Source organism: Cynocephalus volans, chromosome 4 (assembly GCF_027409185.1).
Source record: "Cynocephalus volans isolate mCynVol1 chromosome 4, mCynVol1.pri, whole genome shotgun sequence".
NCBI classification, from domain to species: Eukaryota; Metazoa; Chordata; class Mammalia; order Dermoptera; family Cynocephalidae; genus Cynocephalus; species Cynocephalus volans.
In genome coordinates this window covers 25,660,049-25,680,658 of record NC_084463.1, presented here as the reverse complement: position 1 = coordinate 25,680,658, position 20,610 = coordinate 25,660,049, and the positions used below count along the sequence as shown (strand labels likewise).

Genomic DNA, 20,610 nt, shown 5'->3' with positions numbered 1-20,610 from the left:
ATTTGGGGTACTGTCTTGGAGGGCAGCTGGGGAGCAAGGTAAGATGTGCAGCTTTCCCAGTTTTTCCCTTCTGTGGAGAACACGATACCAGGTGAGGTTTAGATGCCCCCTGGGGCAGGCCTAGCCTTCAACTCCTAGCCCCTAAAGAGTGGGGAAGGGGATGCCAGCCAGGTAGCCTGGTTCCCAGTACCTGCAGGGACGATGACTCTCCTCTCATTGGTGGTCATGTTGGGAGGAGGGGGGCCATTCTTCTCGTCCATGTAGCTGTTGTAGGTCATGGAGTTGGGCTCGCCTCCGCCCACGAGCTTGCTGCATTTGCTAACACTGCAGTCCACTGGAGACTCCCTACAGCGAGAGGAGACAAAGCCCGGGGAAGTCATCAGCGACGGGCAGCTCACCCCAGCCTCAAAATTGCAGGCCAGTCGCTCCCACAACTAAGAGGCCATGCCCAGCCCCACTTTGCATGATGACGGTGATGATGCCTTGTTTCTGTCCTCCACGCTGCCACCAGAGTTTTCTTCAAACCCCAGCTCAATCCTGTAATTCTGGGACTTAGAAATTTTTGGCAGCACCTTAGTGCCCTCAGACTGAAGGCTGAATGTCTTGGATGGGGCGGCAGCCCTCCTGATCTGACTGCAGCTTATGTTTTTAGCCTTATTGCCAGGCAACCTCGCACTTGCTCCCAGACACACCTTCTCTACTTTGTGTCTGCCTTGGTTAGAGGATCGGTCATACTGTGTGATCGTCAGCTTGGCATGTGGCCTCCCCAGCTGGAGTGTGAGTGTCTTGAGATGGTGTCACTATGTTCTTTGTGTAACCTTCAGTGCCTGACACAGTGCCTTATGTCAGAGATGAGCAATGCATGTTTCTCATGGAGTTATTTGTACTCCACATATATAATTTTAACACGTTTCTCATGCACTTTTAAATCTGAATTTCCCAATAACCCTCCAGAATAGGAATAGCAAGGATTATTATCTCCTCTTCAGGATTAAGGAAACCAAGAGGTGGGGTGACTGGCCCAGGGCCACACAGCCAGTCAAGGTGGAAGCAGGACTCAGGTCTTCGGGGTCAAGCTTCTCTATCAAAGCACCCATGTAAAAGAGCTGGCTGCTGGGTAAAGGAGGAATAGAATCCAGGAACTTCACCCTGAGAGAGAGGTTGTGGCTCTTGTGGCATTTTGCATCCCTGGCCACTAAGCTCACAGGGTAAGCAATATGGAAATGCATGAGGGAAAAAGCAAATCACCCAACTGAGCCCAACTGAACCATATGGCCCAGTTAGCACCTGGTATTTTGCAGCATCGGTGATTGAGCAGCTGTCTCGAGTGCTGGGCCGACACCCACCTGTGGCCACCTTGTGCCCTGGAGGAGGGTGGCAGAACACTCCGCATACTCCCAGCCCAGTGCCATGGACCTCCCAGTGCACCCAGGGGAGGTGCCATTCTGCCCTGCCCAGCTCCCACTCAGCCACCCCAGCTGCAGCAGGACCAAAAGAGGTGGCTGGATGGCCAAGGAGAGGCTGCAGCCGCCGTTATAGGGAGCAGGAAGAGTCAGTTCTGGCAGCCTGGGAGAAAGCCAGTTCTCTCAAGGGCTCCAAACCAGGCCTTCAGACCAAGGGGTTCAGATAAGGTTCAGATTACAGCCTTCCAACTCTGGGCCGCATAACCTCTCCGGACATTCCAAAGGCCTGGCCGCTACCCTCCGTCACTCTGCCATGGGTAGGCACAGACCACGGCAGGCCTTGAGGAGCAGGGCCGTGCCAGATAGGGCCCCACCCATCCCCACAGCAGGAAGACCAGCCACTAACCCAGGAGCGGGGAGAATATCCCAGGGCTTCCTGAGACTCAGGCAGGGCGGGGGGAGGCCTGAGCACATTCAATAAAGAAAATTAAATGAATTTGTTTCTTAATCTGAAAGGAAAAAATATTGAAGATCACTTATCATAGCTGAGAGATAAATGCTCCACTGAGATATTAGGAGTCAGACGGTAATTTTTTCCTGATGTCTTACAGAGGGAAACATGGGCTGAAAATGAAAATAAGATGTATAACTTACACATGTTAGAATTTAAGGTTTTACTATTCGCCTACTGTTTTTCCAGGCAGAGAACCAAGAACCAGCCTTCAGAGTCCCAGATTGTTGAAGGCTTAATGTCCCCATGGCAGTCGGAGGGGAGGCAGTAGCACATCAGGGCTTTTCACCAGTGTTTGGCCCTTTGGCTTCTGCTGTTGAAGGACTTGGCCTGAGATGAAGCAGCCCCAGTCAGGCCCTGGTGCCTGCATCTGAGCTGAGCTCCGGCCCGAGCATGCTGGTCCCCTGCCTGCCCTGTGGCTCACTGAATGCACGTGCACCCACACTCCACTACACATGCAGACACGTGAACACACACATATGCGCACACACATACACACACTCCACCACAGACAGTCACACATACACAGTGCATACATGCACACATACACGCACATGCACATGCACATGCACATACACACACACACCAGCACGCATGCACACACACATATACACACACACCAGCATGCAGGCACACACACTCCACCACAGACAGACACACATACACAAGGCACACAAGCATACTCTCTACCACACACACACATATATACTCACACAGCAGCATGCACACACACATATACAAACATGCACATGCTTCATCACACACAGGCACACATGCACACACTCTCTACCACACACAAATATACCCACATACCAGCATGCACACACACACATACATGCACACCACCACAAATATACACATACCAGCATGCATGCACACACATACATGTACACACTCCACCACACATACACACACCAGCATGCACGTGCACACATACATGCACACATTCCACAAATATACACACACCAGCACACATACACACACACATACACACTCTCCACCACAGACAGACACACATACACAATGCACATACTCTGTACCACACACTCTCATATATACCCACACCAGCATGCATGCACACACATACATGCACATACTCCACCACAAATACTCACACACCAGCACGCACGCACACACATACATGTACACACTCCACCACAAATATACACACACCAGCATGCATGCACACACTACACACTCTCCACCACAGACACACATACACAATACACACATGCACACACTCTGTACACACATACATATATACTCACACACCAGCATGCATGCACATATATACACACATGAACACTCTACCACACACACATACATACCCACACATACACACCAGCATACACACACACATGTACACTCTGCACACATATTCACACACACGCACACTCCACCATACATGTACATACTCCACCACACACATACATGCTTACAAATGTACACATGCACAATACTCCACCATGCATGAACACATACATACACACTCTCCACTACACGTGCACACCTACACATGCACACACATGAGTACACATACACACATACGCTCCCGCATACATGCACACACACATACAGACACACATACACAAACTACCACAGTCTGGCAGGCTTTCCCAGCACCCTTGTCAATTGTGGAACAGCCCAAGTGCTGCAGAAGTTTGGAGGATTAAGTTGGCCTACAACCAAGAGAGCAAGGTTTTTACTGGCGGGGGGCCTCTGTGGGAGGGGGTGGGGTTGGGGCGGCACATACTTCCCCGGGAGGACATCCAGAGTGAGAGGGCCATGGGCAGAGGTGAGGGGCTTCCAGAGAGGACAGTGGGCAGGGGGTGGCAGAAGAGGAGGCGCACACTCCAGGGCTTCCTTCACGAGCATTGGGGGGACGGTTTTTGAAAAATTCCTTTCCACATCACCTGGGCCTCTGGAGATTTCTGAATTAAAAAACTGATCTCTTGCTATGCAGAGATGTCAGAACCTCAGGAATCACAGCAATTAAGTGCCCCTTTATGGTTTACGGCCATGCACAGTAGGCACAGATGGCCGGGCTGGTCCCTGGTGCCAGGAGTATAGAAAGATAAATTTGAAAAGATAGAACATTGGTATACCCTGCCTGACGCTTGACCTGGTAAGGTGAAGAGCCATGAGTGGCTCAGTGAGCTCGGTGCTTTGCCAGGATGTAGACACAGAGCAGGAGCAGGGGTTGTCTTGCGAGGTGGCCTCGGGAGCTGTCCGGGGGGTAGCACCTCCTCCTTCACTAGCCCGCGGAAGTCCTCCTGGTTCTGTTTTCCTCCTCTCTCCCTCCGTCTACCTGGTGTGCTCACCTGCTCCCCAGCTGGGCAGGTGATCTGTCTGGCTGCCCACCTGCCTGGGTGTTCTCCTCTGGAACAAGGTCCTGTCCTCAGTCCCAGCCCTCTGTGCTAGGACCTGCAAAGGGGTGTCCTGGGGAGAATCCCTGGCACCCACCCTGGACTCGTCACAGCCCTGGCTGACCCTTCTCTGACTGCTCAGGGAGAGAAAGAAGGAAAGCTGTACCTCTCCGGCTCGCCTGCCAGACTTCCCTCCATTCTCCAAGCTCTGGGGCACCGTGCCTCTGCCAGACAGAGCCAACCTCGCGTGCAGGGCCATTGGGCTCACAGCCACCGCTGAGGGCGGGTACAGGTGAAGCACCACACAAAGGCTGCTCTTTAATGAGGCAGCTGGCGCCTGTGAAGAGGGCTTGATAAAAACAAGCAGAGAGCGGGAGGGGGCACGACTGGGGAGAGGTTTCGCCATTCAGCCTGCCCACACTGGGGCTAATTTGTATTGAGACCTGCGCTTACAGCTAGCAGCACAGGGTTGGGGCCAACAGGCAGCTGATAGCACTAGGACAGGTGACGAGAGGGCCAGGGGCTGCCACAATAGAGAAGGGAGGAGGTGCAGAGTGGACTCAGAGCATCTCCATCTGGGGCAGCAGAAAGCCAGGGCACGGGTGGCCACAGCAAAGCTGACGAGTGCCCTGCGGCCCTGTCCTTTATTTTCACCACTGCCCTTAAGCTCTGGCTGCTCTGATTCTATTTTAGTGTGTTTGGTGAATGTTGCTTTAAAAAGACTGCTAGTGATTTCCAAAAGTGCCATGCAAACTGAAGCAACTTTGAAGTTTTAAGTTGCGAGATCTTGGGTGCTTGGATGAAAGGGATTGCAAAGATTCTCCCAAATATTATCCCTGTAGGCTACACAAACACCTTCTCTACCTTCCCACTCAACTTAGAGGGACTGAATTCAGCAAGTAGCATCAGATCCACAAATCTGTAGCCCAGGTGTACTGTGAAGGGGTACCAGATACCCGCACAGATAACGTGAGGTCCCAAGGGCTACCCAAGCCACGAGGTTGCATTAGGATCTATCACCTGGGTCTTCCATGTAGTGTGCACATTGTACAAAAATGAAGCAGTCTGTACTGCCCTTAGGATTTCTGTAGGACCCATGCATGGATGTGACTTTTTTTTTTGAAAAGTAAAGGCAATAATTTAAAAGCAAATTTTAAGGAAAGAAAAAAACATCACCCATCATAAAGCCATCATCCTAACCCACTATTTTCATCTCCGTACATAGGAGAAGCCGATAGCTTTTCCAGAATCCTCAGTATGCTTTCCCATCCAGGCTATGTGTGGCATGTCCCATCCTGCAAGGTTCAGCACATGGGAATTTAGGAAGGCACTCTGCAGTCAGAGTGGCACAAGTTACAGAGTGTGCTAGGCTGATCTCTCTATGTGTGGAATGTGAGTCCCTGGGTGTCCAATGCATCCAGACCAAGTTGGCCAGTCCAGGGAGAGTCAGGACACGTGAACACTGAACTCAGGTCCTGAACGCTGGGCACACAAATCAAGTCCTTGCATTTCCCCTCCAGAAATTGATATTCTTTCCTTCCTGGGATTTTTTCCCCAATCCCCATGGTTAAGACAGGATGCAGCTGAGAGTTCTTTGCAGACCCCAGCTTGGATCAAGTTGCTGAAGTCTACATGCAACACAGAACCTATGGGCCATGCTGTTTCAAGGGCAACCCAGCCTAACAGATTCAACCCCAACAGGAAGACATGCAGAAAGAGAGTGCAACTTCCCACAGCACGGACAACCCAACTGTCTATGAGCTCCTCGGACCTCAGTGCCTCCGCTTGACCCTTGGCTGTTGGTCCAGATGGCTGGCTGCTTGTATAAAAAGCAGGAGGGCATCGTAGCTTCAGACACTCGGAATATCTTTCTTCCTAACAGAGACACAAATATCGGTGGGGTCTCCAATAACAGTGAAAAAGTAACTCAGAAACCCATGTTTTCAAAGAACATGTAGGTAATGCACTGTGAGTAAGGGCAGTCCAAAACCTGCTGGCCCAGTACTGTCCAGTCAAAGTTGAATGTGAGCCACACATGCAGGCCACAGAGGTAATTTTTAATTTTCTAGTAGCCATACTTCTAAAATAAGAAAAAAAACAGGTGCAAAAAATTTTAATAATATATTAATATATTAATATATTGAGTTAGTATATTAACATATAATTATAATTATGTTAAATATATAAAATTTTAATTATACTAAATTACACATTAAATTATATTAAATATAATTCATATATAATATATAATTAATATATATTAACTCAATATATTAATACATTTTAACAAATTCATATTTTGGATCATCTCTTGGTTGTATTGGTTTAATACAGCCAAGAGATGAGCATTTTGGCATAATTAATAATCAACAAGACACTTTACATTTTTTCCACACGAAGCCCTTAAATCCAGTGTGTATTTTACATTCAGAGCACATCCCAATTGTGGATTCACCACATTTCAAGTGCTCGAGAACAACATCCGGCTAGTGGCTACTCCATCGGACAGCACAGGTCTAGCCCCTGAGCAGAGACATCCCAAATTGTATACTCTGCTTTGGTTTTCTCACCCAAAGTTAGGAACCATCACAATGACCTCACCTATGCTTTGTGTTGTGGTGAATTAGCCCTCTGAAAACAATAAAATCATATATAAGTAACCCAGTGCCATTATCAATAATACTCAGGGTGTTCAGGATCAGAGATTTAAATAGCCTGGCATCTATTTCCCCATGTGCTTTCTTTTTGCATAATTAAATAATAGGATCTGGCTCCTATTATTAAATAATAATACATTATTATTATAACAATTAAATAATAATAATGTCCATAATTAAATAACAGGACATGGCTCCCCCTTAAGCAAAGACATTTTTCTGAATCTCCCTGCTCCCTGCTAGCCACCATCCAGCTCGCATGTGAGCACTTAGAGCCTATTTACGAGGTGCTGGTGACGGCTCTGCCTGACCTGCTTGGCTCTGACAGTCTGCTAGATCTTCTTTGTTTCCCGGGGTGGGTCGGAATACATCTGTCTTTCTGAACCTACTTCTTCACTTGCTGATGGTCTCAGTCAAGACAGGCAAATCAAAAGCAGAGGCCGCTTTGTGCAACCACAGCCAGGTAAACATCCTGTCTGCTGGCTGAGGTGGTCACTCAGCCCTCCTCCAGCTGGCTTCTGCTGAGTTCTGGAAACTAATTCTCTTGGGGACCTTCCTTCCCAAGATTAGTATCCTGGGGTGCTTGAGGCTTCTTTGGGAGCAGGGGAGGGAGCAGCGAGCTCACCAGTGCAGCCTCACTGGGAACCGACACAAACTCCGCATTGGAGGCATTAAATCAGCAGACCTGGGTCTCTATCCTGGTGTCTTCACAAATTACCTGCATGACCCGAACAAGCAACATCACCCTGGAGCCTGCTTAGCCATGCATTCATTCAGTTATCCATTTAACAACTATTTATTGAGCACCTATCATGTGCCAGGCACTGATAGGTAAACAAAGCCCTGCCCGCGTTGCAGTGAAGCAGGTGATAAGAACTAAGAACAGCCCACGCAGGGTCAAGAATGGGGTGCTGTTTTAGATTGGGTGATAGGGGAAGGCCTCTGAAAAGGTGGTATTTGGCAGAGACCTGAAACTTGTGGGGGAGAGCGTCAAATGACTAGATGGATCAGGAATGTACTAGAAGGAAGGAACCCAGGGGAAGAGACTCTGAGCAGGAACATGCTTGGGGGTCTAGGAGCAGCTAAAGTCTTGTGTGGCTAATGTTGGGGGAGGAAGTGAGATGGAGAGGGGAGTAGAGGGTGGCAGAGGGAAGGTGTAGCCATGCTAAGGACTTTGGATTTTGTTATAAGCCATTAAAAGGGTTTTGAGCAAGAGGGTTAGATATTTTGAAAGGATGACTCTGGCTGTTTGCGTTCTGGAGAACAGACCCCAGGAAGGCAAGAAGAAGGGCTTTCCTGCAGTGGCCAAGGAGAGGTGCTGCTGGTTGGACTAGGGTGGGCAGTGGGGGTGAGCAGTGGTCAGATTAAGGCTGTGACAGCCCAAAGAATCTCCAGTGGTGGATTCTGGATTTTCCGCCAGCATTGAGAGTTCCTTGAGGTCAGACCAGTTTACGAGGTGTTGTTGAATAGACCTCATGGGGGGAGCAGAGGGTGGCTGGCAAAAATGAGATAAGGGTGCAAAAGCAGGTGTACAGACAGGGGTGGGGGAAGGGCACCTGAGGGACGATGGTATGGACCATGTCCCCCAAGTTTTATGTATTAGCAGCTTCATCCCCACTGTGACTATTAAGAGGGTGGGAAATCCTACTATATTAATTAAAAGGTGGGGCCTTGAAGAGGTGATGAGATTTTGAGGACCATTCCTAGTGAATGGATTAATAATGGTGGTCAGGGGTGTGGTTCTGAGGGCTTTAAAAGGAGAGCACATGACAGGTTAGAGTCTCTCTGTTCCACCATTTTGTCCCATATGAGACCCCGGGTCACTGTCACCACCACCAAGGCCTTCACCAAATGTATTCCCTGAACTTTGGACTTCCAGCTTCTGAACCTGTAAGCAATGAATTTCATTTTCTTTATAAATTACCCAGTTCCAAGTGTGTTGTTATAAGCAACAGAAGCAAACTAATAGAGACGGCACCCAGGGCCTGGAACAGAAAGCCTGGATTTGGGCACCAGCTTTGCCTCCTCTAAATCCTTAGACAAGGCATTTCTCCCTCAAAGCTTGATCTGTCTTTCTGTATCTACCCTGCAGGATGGTGTTAGGAAGCAAGTGATAAGATAATATGCAAAAACGTGTGACAGATGATGACCATTAGGAACTGCAGTGTCACCTTCTCCCCATGGAGAGAAACTCATTTGAAGGGCTCTTGGCTCAGAACCGCTGAGCCTTCCTGAAATCCTAGGACTTGTGGAGGTGGCTGAGATCCCAGTCACTGGTTTGGTAGTGGGACTGAAATGTGGTGGGGCTTGTGTCCCGGCAGGCAGGTCTGGGACTACGGGTGCTCTCAGGAGTCACAGCCACTCTTTTCCTTCTCTCTTCTCTCTCTGGGTTTGTTTCCTTGGGGACCTCGGCCACTTTCCCAGTTAAACCCCTTAGAGATGGTGCCCAAATCTAAATTCCAGCTCCCAAATATTATCTGAGCTTTGGTTTCCAAAGCCTAGGGGACATTTTTATCTGGATGTTCTACTCATTGCTCACAGCAAATCTCGAAGGGAGCCTTAACCTGCCTTCCTGGAGCATTTCCTCTCCTTCTTTCTGTGGCTTGGACAGCACCATCCTTCAGAACATCTGTGCTTTGATTCTTTCCTCTCACATACCCCCTGTTCAATATTCATTCATTTAAGCCCTCTTAATGACCTCTTTGATATGTCCCTTTTGTATCTTTTTTTTATTTCCATAATTATTACCATCACTTTAGCTCAGAACTCTATTATTTCTAACCTGGAATATTTCACTAACTTCTTATCTTTCTGACTCTCTTGTCCTCACTCTGTGTGCACTATCATTGCCAGCTTGCTAGTCTTAAGTCACAGCTCTGATGATGTTAAATATCATGTCTGTGCTTAAAGTTGGTCTCTGCCCATGGAATAAATAGCATATATTTTAGCCTACTATTCAGGGCCCTCTCTTGCTTTGTATTTTTATCTCCTGTGCCTTAAGCCCATTGGGTCACCTGATATTTCATGAATGAGACATGTGGAATATACTATAAAGCAAATGTACCTCACAGGGCCTGGGTTTCCAAAGCCTTGCAGTTTCAAATATTGACCTTGTGGAGGACTGGAACTTTTCCTCAGGCTATAAAGTCTCTGGTGTAAAATAAAGAATTGTAACACAGCAAGGTTGCTTGCTCAAGGACAGACTAGTTACTGATTGTTATGTAAAGACACTGAGAAATTGCTGTAAGATCACTTAATTGTCTAGTGGAATGTCATCTAGCTTTTTTCACTGAAAGTTACCAGCCTATATTGTTAAACTATAACCCCACCTATGTTCTCTTCCTGTAACTTCCTGGTCTGGAAAATAAATGCAAGAAGAGAACCCCAATTCGAGGTTAATTTCCCAAGGAAGTGAAGCCTCTCGCTTGAGGGTTCTGGCTGGAGATTAACCACTTCGGGGTCTCTCACTTCTCAGTAGAGATGGGCTTTGAGTAATCCTTTGCATCTCCATCACCCAGGGGAAGAGGGGTGACAAATCTGTGGGGCACAAAGCAACGCAAAGCAACAAAATGGTGCCCCATGTGAAGACATTCTCCATGGATCGGAGACTGACCTGCCAAGCACTGGAGAGGAATAGGATGTCCAATTCATTCCAGCAAGGGAGTCCCTAATAAGGGAGATGCTTCCCGGCAAGGGAATCACAGGTGGCTTTTGATTAGCAACTACACACCTGCGGAAGGTCGAAATTAGGTCTTTTCAACCCTGGAAATATTTTTTCCTTCTCTTTACTTTTAAAATATGGATAATTCATTAACGAAAGGGGAGACTGAACATACAATACAACTCCAATGTCTCCTTAAAGCAGTAGGCTGTAAGTAACTGAATGGCAGCTTGTAAAACTGTTAGTGGATCTTAAACAACCATGTCCTTGATACCTCAAGGAAGGGAGCCTTAACATAAAAATTTGGGAACAAATTGGTCACTGGTTAATTATTCAATGGGTCTTGTTAAGGTTTCCCACCTAACAACTAGGAATCTATGTCAAGCTGCTCTGAGACCTATCCAAGGCCTTAACAAAAAACTAAGACATGTTTGTCACCAAAAATGGATAAAACTTAATCTTTGCCAGTGACTGAGAAAACTTTAAATTGTACAATCTAAAGTAAAAGAAGTTAATATTTCTTTACAGTGTGGGCATTGTTTGAGCATGTTTTTCTTTCTTATCTGCACAATGCTTCTCTCCTCTCTTAAAAGCAGTGGTTCTTTTCTTAATTGCATGTGCTACTCTTTGTCTCTGAAGACTCTGGAGTTTTACGAAGAAAAGTAGCCATGGTGCCAACTAGACCCCTTTTAGGTCTACTGCTCTTCCCCTAAAAACCTCGAGTCAAATGGTTTCATCTCTGATTGGTGGCTCAGCTCTTGAGCTCAGTAACTCATTTGAGAAACTAAAACTAACCTAATATCTACCTGTTTAACTAGATGGTCTCAAATTTTCTGACATCCACCTGGTTATCTTAAACAGACTTCTAAATTCTCTTCTAGTCTCATCTATGTATTTCTTCACAAAATCCTATGGTAGAATTCTATGCTATTTTCTTAAAGGAAGAGTGTCTTCTCTGTATCTTCTTGAAAAGGTTTGCATGCTTTACTTTACAATATAAATTTGTTATCTTGCTTTCTTTTAGGCAGGGTGAGGCCTCACCAAAAAGTCTTTTTGAAAAAACACAATCTAAAGCTGACTGTCCTTTTTACTAGTGAGCTTTTTTTTACATCTTGAACAGAACCTGTAAGATCCTTGTTTGTTGTTGTTGTTTATGTCTGCATATATGCATGTGTAAGCTGTATGTTATGTCTATATGTTCATGTCTGTATGTGTAATCATTTTATGTGCAAGGTACCAAATTGGCTTATGATTAATGTGCGCTCATTAAATAAGTATACTTTTCAAGTTCACGTGAATTAAATTTTCTAAAGTTTTGATAAATATATTTTCAAAATTTGATTTAAACCTTTCACCTAAATTTATCTCTAGGTCAATATGTCTCCTTGTTATCTCAACTCTGCCTCCTGGCCATGCTGGGAGAAATGATATCTTTGAGACAACGCCACATGGAAAACTGGGACCTGAAATGGATAGTGAAAGGAAACCTATGCCAAATATCACGTAGGCCCTAGTTAGCATCAACTGATACGGGTATAGATCTACACACCTAGTTTTTGGCTGGAAAACCATAAATATGTATTTGGTAAAAATAGCTAAAACTCAAACTGGGCTTTGTATAATTTGCTCTGATAAATAGATGCCTATTTACTAACCTGAATCTATAAAAATATTCTTATCAGCACACATCATTGCCTGGGTTTACTAATCAAACAGGATTACTAGAGGACTTTTCACCTGACTGCTCTTAATACAAAATTGTAAAAAGGTTTTCTTTGCCCCTTAGATAACTGGTTTAGGAAATTTATTTCATAATAATTTCTTGTGCTCTCTGCCTTTGAAACCCTTTGTCACGTTGGTTTTATTTTTGTAATAATTTGTGATTTTATTCAACTAAATGTTTTAAACCTTTTGTTGCTTGACAAAGCTTTCCAACACTAAATTCTGAAAGCTTAAAATGATTTTGGGGAATTCCAAGGGCCCTGGAATTTCTCAAAGGATATATAAAAAATGTATCAAAACTAATTGGCTTATTTGATAAATTAGACTATATGGGAAAGCATTGTCAGTACTGAAGGTGTTATGGATTTGTGTTCCAAAATCTTGTAAGGTTCTTAAATATTTGTGTCTTGATATAAATGCTACCAGTCATAATCCTGGTTTAATTATAATTTTTAAATGTTATGTCTTCAAATATTTCATGAAAATACTCTGATAGGCATAGTTTTCCAACATACTTTGAGTTCATAGCTTTAAACTAAAGTTCCAAAATTCTAATGAAAAAACTGATGAGTTTGTGAAATTGTTCACTAAGGTCAAAACAACAAAAGTTAATTGGTAAACTAATTTTTAAAAATTATGGGATTTTTACAATTTCCTTATTTTAAAACAGTGCTGGTTCTCTTAATGTTTTCCAAATGCGAGAAAACTCTCTCTCTCTCTCTCTCTCTTAAGCTATCTATAACTAACATCAGTTTGGTAAAATGTCATTTAAAACAGAGATAAAAGTATTTGTTTTCTCCCTATTTGATCCCCCCAAATTTAATAACTTTAAGTATCCTTATGAATATTATGTCCATGTGGCTATTTTTATAAGTTCAATGAAAATTAACTCTCTCTCTCTTTATGACAGGATATAATTTAAAACTTTGGATATAAGATAGTATGTCTCACTTCCAAGTCACTGATCTCTCTTTCATGTTTGCCGTAATTTGACTTAACTGCTGCTTCATCCTGCTGTTCATCTTTCCCCCTGATGTGGGACAGATCTTCACCTGGGAAACAGCATTCCCAGCCACATGGGACATATACAAAGAAAAGTAAGACCTTTTCAATCAAGATATTGATCATCAGTGCTTTCATGAGGAATGCCTCAATCATAAAGGGGGAAATAACGTCTTCTCTACAAAAGCAGTTCTCTAAATTTTCCTGGCCTTAAAGAGGGTGTTTGTAACTTGGATGAGACATCCTGTTCTTAAACAAAAGACTCATAATTGGTCAAAAATTTTACATAAGACTAGACACTCTGAAAGCAGTAATGTCCTGGACAGGTGAACTAATAATAACTAACTCTCTGGACTCAGAATCAACTATTATGCAGAGCAGAATCCCTTTCCAGAGTTCCAGCAATTGGTAATTACACCCAATTCACAGAACCTGGAGTGATGCTGCTGCAGCTGCCCTGAGAGACGATGACATCATCAGTCTTCACCTGAAGTAAATTAAAAGGACTTGCCATGCTAAGTGATACTAACTTTGCTTTAAATGCTTTTGTCTTTATTGTGCCAACCTGATCTATAGCTTTTGCTTTTTCTTTTAAATAAATAAAACGGGGGAGATGTGGAATATACTATAAAGCATATGTACTTCACAGGGCCTGGGTTTCCAAAGCCTTGCAGTTTCAAATATTGACCTTGTGGAGGACTGGAAATTTTCCTCAGGCTATAAAGTCTCTGGTGTAAAATAAAGATTTGTAGCACAGCAAGGTTGCTGGCTCAAGGACAGACTAGTTACTGATTGTAATGTAAAGATACTGAGAAATTGCTGTAAGATCACTTAATTGTCTAATGGAATGTCATCTGGCTTGTTTCACTGAAAGTTACCAGCCTATATTGTTAAACTATAACCCCACCTATGTTCTCTTCCTGTAACTTCCTGGTCTGGAAAATAAATGCAGGAAGAGAACCCCAATTCGGGGTTAATTTCCCAAGGAAGCAATGCCTCTCGCTTGAGGGTTCTGGTGGGAGATTAACCACTTCAGAGTCTCTCACCGCTCAGAAGAGATGGGCTTTGAGTAATCCTTTGCGTCTCCATCACCCAGAGGAAGAGGGGTGACAAATCCGTGGGAGGTGAAGCAACACAAAGCAACATGAGATAAATATTTTCTCTCTTTCAAACCTTTGCTCATAATGGTGACTATCACTATTGAGCACTTCAGGAATTCTAGGCACGATCCTGGGTCCTTTTGCTGTACTGTCAGAGTTAACACTTGAGGGGCAAGCTGTGGAGGAGTGAACATTCCAGCCCTGCTTTAGATGTGAGGAAGCTGGTGCTCAGGTGGATTTAAATAAGTTGCCATCAGAGGCAGGACCTGAAGCCCAGGCTACCTGTCCACGAGACTGGGCTCTTCCTTGCCCTGTGATTTTTCTCTCTGGACTCTTCCTCTCTACATTGTCTACCAGCAACGTCCTTAGCTGCCTGCTCTGGACTCCACCTCCTTTGTACACACTGTGCAGGTGTGGCACTTCCTCCCTGGCCCTGGGATGTGTCCGCCCTTCTCATCATGTCTCCAATTTTACCCTGAGAATGGTTTGGTCATCTTTGCTCTAGTGAGACCCACCCAGGGAGGTGAAGTATCTTCTACAGGACAGGGAGGAGAATCTCATTGCCAAGTTATCCTCAAGAGGGGCTCTATGTGTGTACAGGGTCTTGGGGCCAGACTCTAACTTGGCCTCTGAGGGCTGCAGGGGCCCCCAAGAATGAGGTGGGGTTCCTGGCCCTACTCCTCCCAGCCATCAGTCCTGTAGCCCTCTCTTGCCTCAACTCTTCAGGGACTGACATGGGCTCCTGGGGCCAGCACCAGAGCTCATCTGCTGCAGACACCTTCTGTGCCTTCCCCAGCCCCGCCCAGGCCCGACGGGCTCACCTGGATCCATTCATGTGGTCATACTCCCGCTTGACGTTGACCCTCACGGGCTGATTGATCCACTCCTGCTGCGGCGGGAGGGGGTTGATCTTGTGGGGCTGCCCGTAGTCAGGACTCCCCGAGGCGGTCATGTCAGCCTTGGGGAGATGGGCCGCTGCTCCGTATGACGAGTCAAAGAGGGACTGGTCGTCGCTCACCACCGACAGAGCCTCCTGCAGGGCCAGAGAAGAGACAGAAAGCTGTGTCACTCTGCACCCAGGCAAGCGGCACTCTCGCTTTGAGCTGGCAGGGTGGCTCAGGGCTGCCCTGAGACAGCTTGTCCGGAAGTCCCAACTGTGCCCATGGCCCGTTGACTCTCATCCCCTGGGCAGGTTTGCCCTGATACAAACTTGCTGTGTTCTTTGCAGGTTACCCGGGAGAGGAGGAAGTTCGGCAGCAGAGTGGGAATGGGGCACCCACAGAAATGAGTTCATTTGTTGGGTCTGTAGGCTAGGATCCCCTCAGAAAAGATGGTGGGGAGGGGAGGCGAAGAACAGTGGTAATGTGGCTACACTGCGTGGAACATAGTGTGGAGGTGGGGTATGAACGCCGCACTCCAGTCTTAGTAGAAATGCCTCTGACTAGCTGTGTGGAGTGGTCAAGCTGCTGGGGGAGAAGGGGAGTAAGCATTTATTTTAAAGGTGAGGCCAGGGAGGCCCACCCAGAGGAGAGCTGTCTAGATCAAGGTCACACAAAGGAAGGGTGGGGACCAGAGCTGTGGTCTGGTCAATTTCAGTTTCCTTATTTGCAAACAGAATAAAATAAGAATAGCTTTTTTGCAGAGTTTATAGGTGGATTGAATGAGATCTGGTGCAGGTGTCCAGCTAATAAAAAAATGCTCAGCAGTTTGCAGAGGGGCTCTCCAGTATGTGCTGGTATATCTCACACATCTTAATTTTGATGATTCAGCCTGCCGATGACTAAGGGAGGAATCTCAGATGTGTAGAGGGGTAGGTCATGAAAGTAAGACCTTCTGAAAGAGATGGTTGAGTTCTCCCACTCATATTACCCCGTCACCTGAATCACGCTTGACTTTTGGAGATCAGGGATTGAGAGAGAAAGCTTTGCACTTTCCAGAGATCTTCCACCAATTAGAGCATGATGATAAGATTCTCTCGTTATGTCAAGTCACATTAAACCACAGGATCCAAGGCCCTGGGCTGAGGTACAGTGTCCACTGTAGTCACATAATTTTACCCAGTTAACTTTGCCACATTTCAGAAAAGATGGTAGCAATCTATAATTGATCTAAAAATCTATATAATCTATAATTGTGAAGAATAGATGGAATAATACGAGAAAAATATTTAGAACAGTCTCCAGTGCACAGTAAGCGACACACAACAAATGTTAGCTGTGATGAATATTAGTGTTCAAAAATTTGGGGGGGCTACATGTTATGGGCCAAATTGTGCACCCCCACCCCAAATTCATATGTTGTAGTCCTAACCCCCAGTACCTCAGACTGTGACTGTATTTGGAGACAGGGCCTTTAAAGAGGCGATTAAATTGAAATGAGGCTATTAGCGTGGACCCGAATCCAACATGACCAGTGTCTTTATAAGAAGTGGAAATTTGGACACACAAGGAGACAGGAGGGATGCACGTGCACGGAGAGATGACCATGTTAAGACACGGGGAGAGATGGCTGTCTGCTAGCCGGGAAGAAACCAACCCTGCCAGTACTAACCTTAGACTTCCAGCCTCCAGAACTGTGAGCAAATACATTTCTACTGTTTAAGCCACCCAGTCCATGGTATGTTGTTGTGACAGCCCTAGAAAACTAATACACCACCTTTGCTTAAAAATACAATAATAAATGAACAACATCTCTTAAATCTGAGATGTGTCTATATTCCTTGTGTAATTCACATTCCTGCCTTGAATGTTTCCAAAACGACTGCTCTCCATATGCCCGTAAAATTACAATCTGTATTATCAGCTAACTGTCACCCTGTCTCCCAGGGCCATTCTCCACCCCAGCAGGAGGACAGCCATATTTCAAAGAGAAAGGCTCTTCTACTGCCGTTTTTGGCTGGGATCAGGGAAAGGGTATCAGAACACACTCCAGGAAATCTGCTCCTGCACCAGAAGGACTTACTTAGATGGTGTAAATGGAGGTGTGTTCAAAGCCAAGCTTCCCGCACAATATTAAAAGGCTCACATCCCCCAACCGAGTGGATGTCCCTTCAGACCTAAAACTCTGCTGGGATTCCTGTTCATTTTTCCACCTGATGTCCTCGTGTAATGCTCAGAGGAAAGCTATGCTTCTCAGGACTGTTTGTCTTTTGCTTATTATATCCACTCTCCATTTCAGTGAGAGATCAGCCCTGGCTCCATATCCCAAACACATTTTGAATTACTATCCAGGCACAAAGTTTTATGGTTTCAAGCTGGAAAGCATGACATTATAACCTTTCAGAGAGCTGACCCTGAGTCCATGAAATTCCTTGGGTTCCACACTAGGGGCAGAGGACACATTACCACCTGGACCCACAGTGCCCTTTTGATGATAAAGATGAACATTCTCCACTGTGTACTAGAAAAAGAGGTTACCCTGAAGGAGTAGGGTATCACCCTCTGCTGTGGAGAGTGGCTTACATTCGTGGTTTATCATGCATGCATCATGGGGTTTCCCGTAGAAATATTTCTTCTACCTCCTCCTATAGGTTAGGGGAGAAGATGATGGAATAACAGAGGCAAAGAGGTCTGGGAGGCAGGATCAGACACAGCAATGATCTGGTAAAGGGCAAAAGGTCACTGCCATCATTATCCCAAAGAGAGTAGGTCAGGAAGCAAGAGAAGGCAGGACTGCCAAGTCCGAGGGGACACACAGATGGCAAAATCAAGATTCCCAGCATAGAGGTTGCAACAGACCACAGATTAGACAAAGCTGAGAGAGACTTCTCAAGGAATGAACAGTACACAGTGAGAAAAATACAAGGGTACCAAAAAGTTTGTGGAAAAATGAAATTAAAAGATATATGAACCTTTCCAGACCCCTCCTGTGTTACTGGACAGGGTGTGGGTGTGTAAAGAGTACAACACCGGTTCGACCTCAGTTTGGATTCGAAGTTTCCTTTAGAGTAGTGTTCACAGTCAAAGGAAACTTCAGTCAAGTGGCAGCGTCACAGGAAGAAGGCGCCCTGCTTCAGCCCGTACACACCCCACTTGTCTTTCCAGCATGGCCAGGGCCAGGCTCACGTGCTCCCCCGCATCTCTCTCTGACTCTTTCCTCCTTGCACACACCTACACACCCCTCTCTTGCTCAGTCCACCTTGCACATTCCCTGGTCAGATCTAGCTCCTTTGAAAGTTGTGAACACTGCGGTCATCCCGCCATGACACTGCTCAAATGCCCCCAAGAGCTCACTGGAAATCTACTGTTGCAGGTCTCTCCTGGGCCACTTGTTTTCCAAGACTCAGCTCTGCCCTACCTGTCCACCTTCATCTTTCATGCCTTCCCCTCACTACACCTTCTGTCAGGTCTAACTGTTCTCGTGTTCCACTCCACAAGCCCTACTCATGTGTACTCTCGGTCTTAGATTTTTCCGGTCCTTTGCTGTGAGTATCCTTTCTTTGCCCTTTCCACCTTGATATACCATCAGTCCTTGTGTGCCATTGTGTAAGGTACATGAGGTCCTCCTTACTTCAGGAAACCTTCCCTGTCTGGCTGCTTTGAGGTTTTAAAAGCCTGGTGAGAATACTGCTTGGACACACACACACTTTCTGTTTGCAATCACTGACAGAGAGCTTTTTCCCCATAACGTCATGGAGAAAAGAATTAATGGATAGTGGAGGCAGGGAAGAGAGAGAAGATGAAGGAAACCCTTTTCTTGTCCGGCTTGTTGGACTGAATCTGAAAACCCAATATGATTGGGGGAGGTAGTCGAAAGTCACGAAGTGGGAATAAAAGATTTGGGGAGATGAGGCTTCAGACAAGCTGATTTGGGACCCAGGCGAAATATGAGCTTTGGAGAGGAGAACATTCTGCTGCCTCTGAGAGAAAGGAGCACCCCTTTTGCCATGCAAGGGTGAGAGCTTCGGGAGACCCCAAGACTACGCCCTCAGCAAGTACACTGGTGTTTTTGATGGGCAGTATCAGTAGCAGGTGTTGGTGAGGGGAGACAGGAGTACAGCAGGAGAAGGCAGACAGCATGGAGAGGCAGGCACCGCATGACGGAGGCTGACCACTGTGCTACCGCCAGGGACTCCCAGAAGCCACTGGGGGTAACTGGCGTGGGTGCAGGCAGCAAGGTGCTGCTGTCACAAGGTGAGGAGCTGTCCGGTTGGCAGACATGTCAATTACACACCAGCTGCTTGTTACACACGTGTAGCTGTTGCTGTTTTATGTGTGTCTTATAAAGCTCTGTACTTAAAACTCAAAAAACTTTTAAAAGTTTAATTGCACTTAAAAGTCTTACTTGTACTTAAAACTCTTTACAGGAATGAGCACACTGTTGGTGTTCAAGAACTTTCCACCAATAATCATTGATAAGTATATAACTTTGGGATGATAAACTGGATATAGAAAGAAACCAACTTCTCAGAGAGACTAAATTCCTTCAGTTTCTAATGACTTCGCTTCTCCTTATTGACTTGGGACACTGATGATTTCATCTGGGGAAGAAAAGTTATTCTTTAAAAGACTTGTTGAGTCCACCTTGCTTTAGACCACACTACCTAAAATTGACTTCAAAGTGAGAAAAATGGTAGGCGTGGGCTCCCTAACCCTGTGTGATGCTCAGCTCTGGGGTTTCTTCCTGCCCCAGCAGTAGTCACTGTGAAAGGGACCCCAGAAATAGCATAGTAGTTGGATTCTGAGAAGCACTTTCCTTTGCTGAGTGCTGGAAAGGCTAGTTCTGTAGGCCAGGATGCTCTGGTCCCTCAGTCACTGAGTCCTAGACCCAGACAGTGGCTGGCACCCTGGGTACTAATGAGAGAGCCCCGGCACGGGGAAATGATTGGGGTGGCAGCTCAAATTCTGAGCTACAGCAGTGCTCCCACATTTGCCCATGGAAACACTTCCTTCCCACAGTCCCCGCTGGCTCTCTGGACACCACCAGTGATGTGCTTGTTCTGGTGTGGACTTTCCTTCCTACCCGATTTGGGTATGGAGGCTTTAGCCCGTTGCTTATAATACACTCTATGTTATCATTACAGAAAACAAAGAGATAAAATTAGTGGACAATTGGTAAAGCACATAAATACAAAACTCTGCTTACTTTACATGAGTAGTCTCATTTAACCCTCCTAGCAATTCTGTGAGGGATGTACTATCATCACCCCTAGTTTTTCAGATGAGAAAATGGACATTCAGAGAAGTGAA

At 45.8% G+C, this 20,610-nt stretch overlaps 1 protein-coding gene across 1 annotated transcript in view; it reads right to left on the bottom strand.

Annotated features, from left to right (window-relative positions):
* Nucleotides 1–20,610, bottom strand: part of FLI1 (Fli-1 proto-oncogene, ETS transcription factor) — a 115,643-nt gene that overhangs the window by 39,830 nt on the left and 55,203 nt on the right. The window contains exons 2-3 of the mRNA XM_063093443.1: nucleotides 15,244–15,455; nucleotides 191–345 (exon numbers count right to left, since the gene is read on the bottom strand). Of these exons, the coding sequence (XP_062949513.1) occupies nucleotides 191–345; nucleotides 15,244–15,455 (367 nt within the window). The remainder of the gene's footprint in view (nucleotides 1–190; nucleotides 346–15,243; nucleotides 15,456–20,610) is intronic.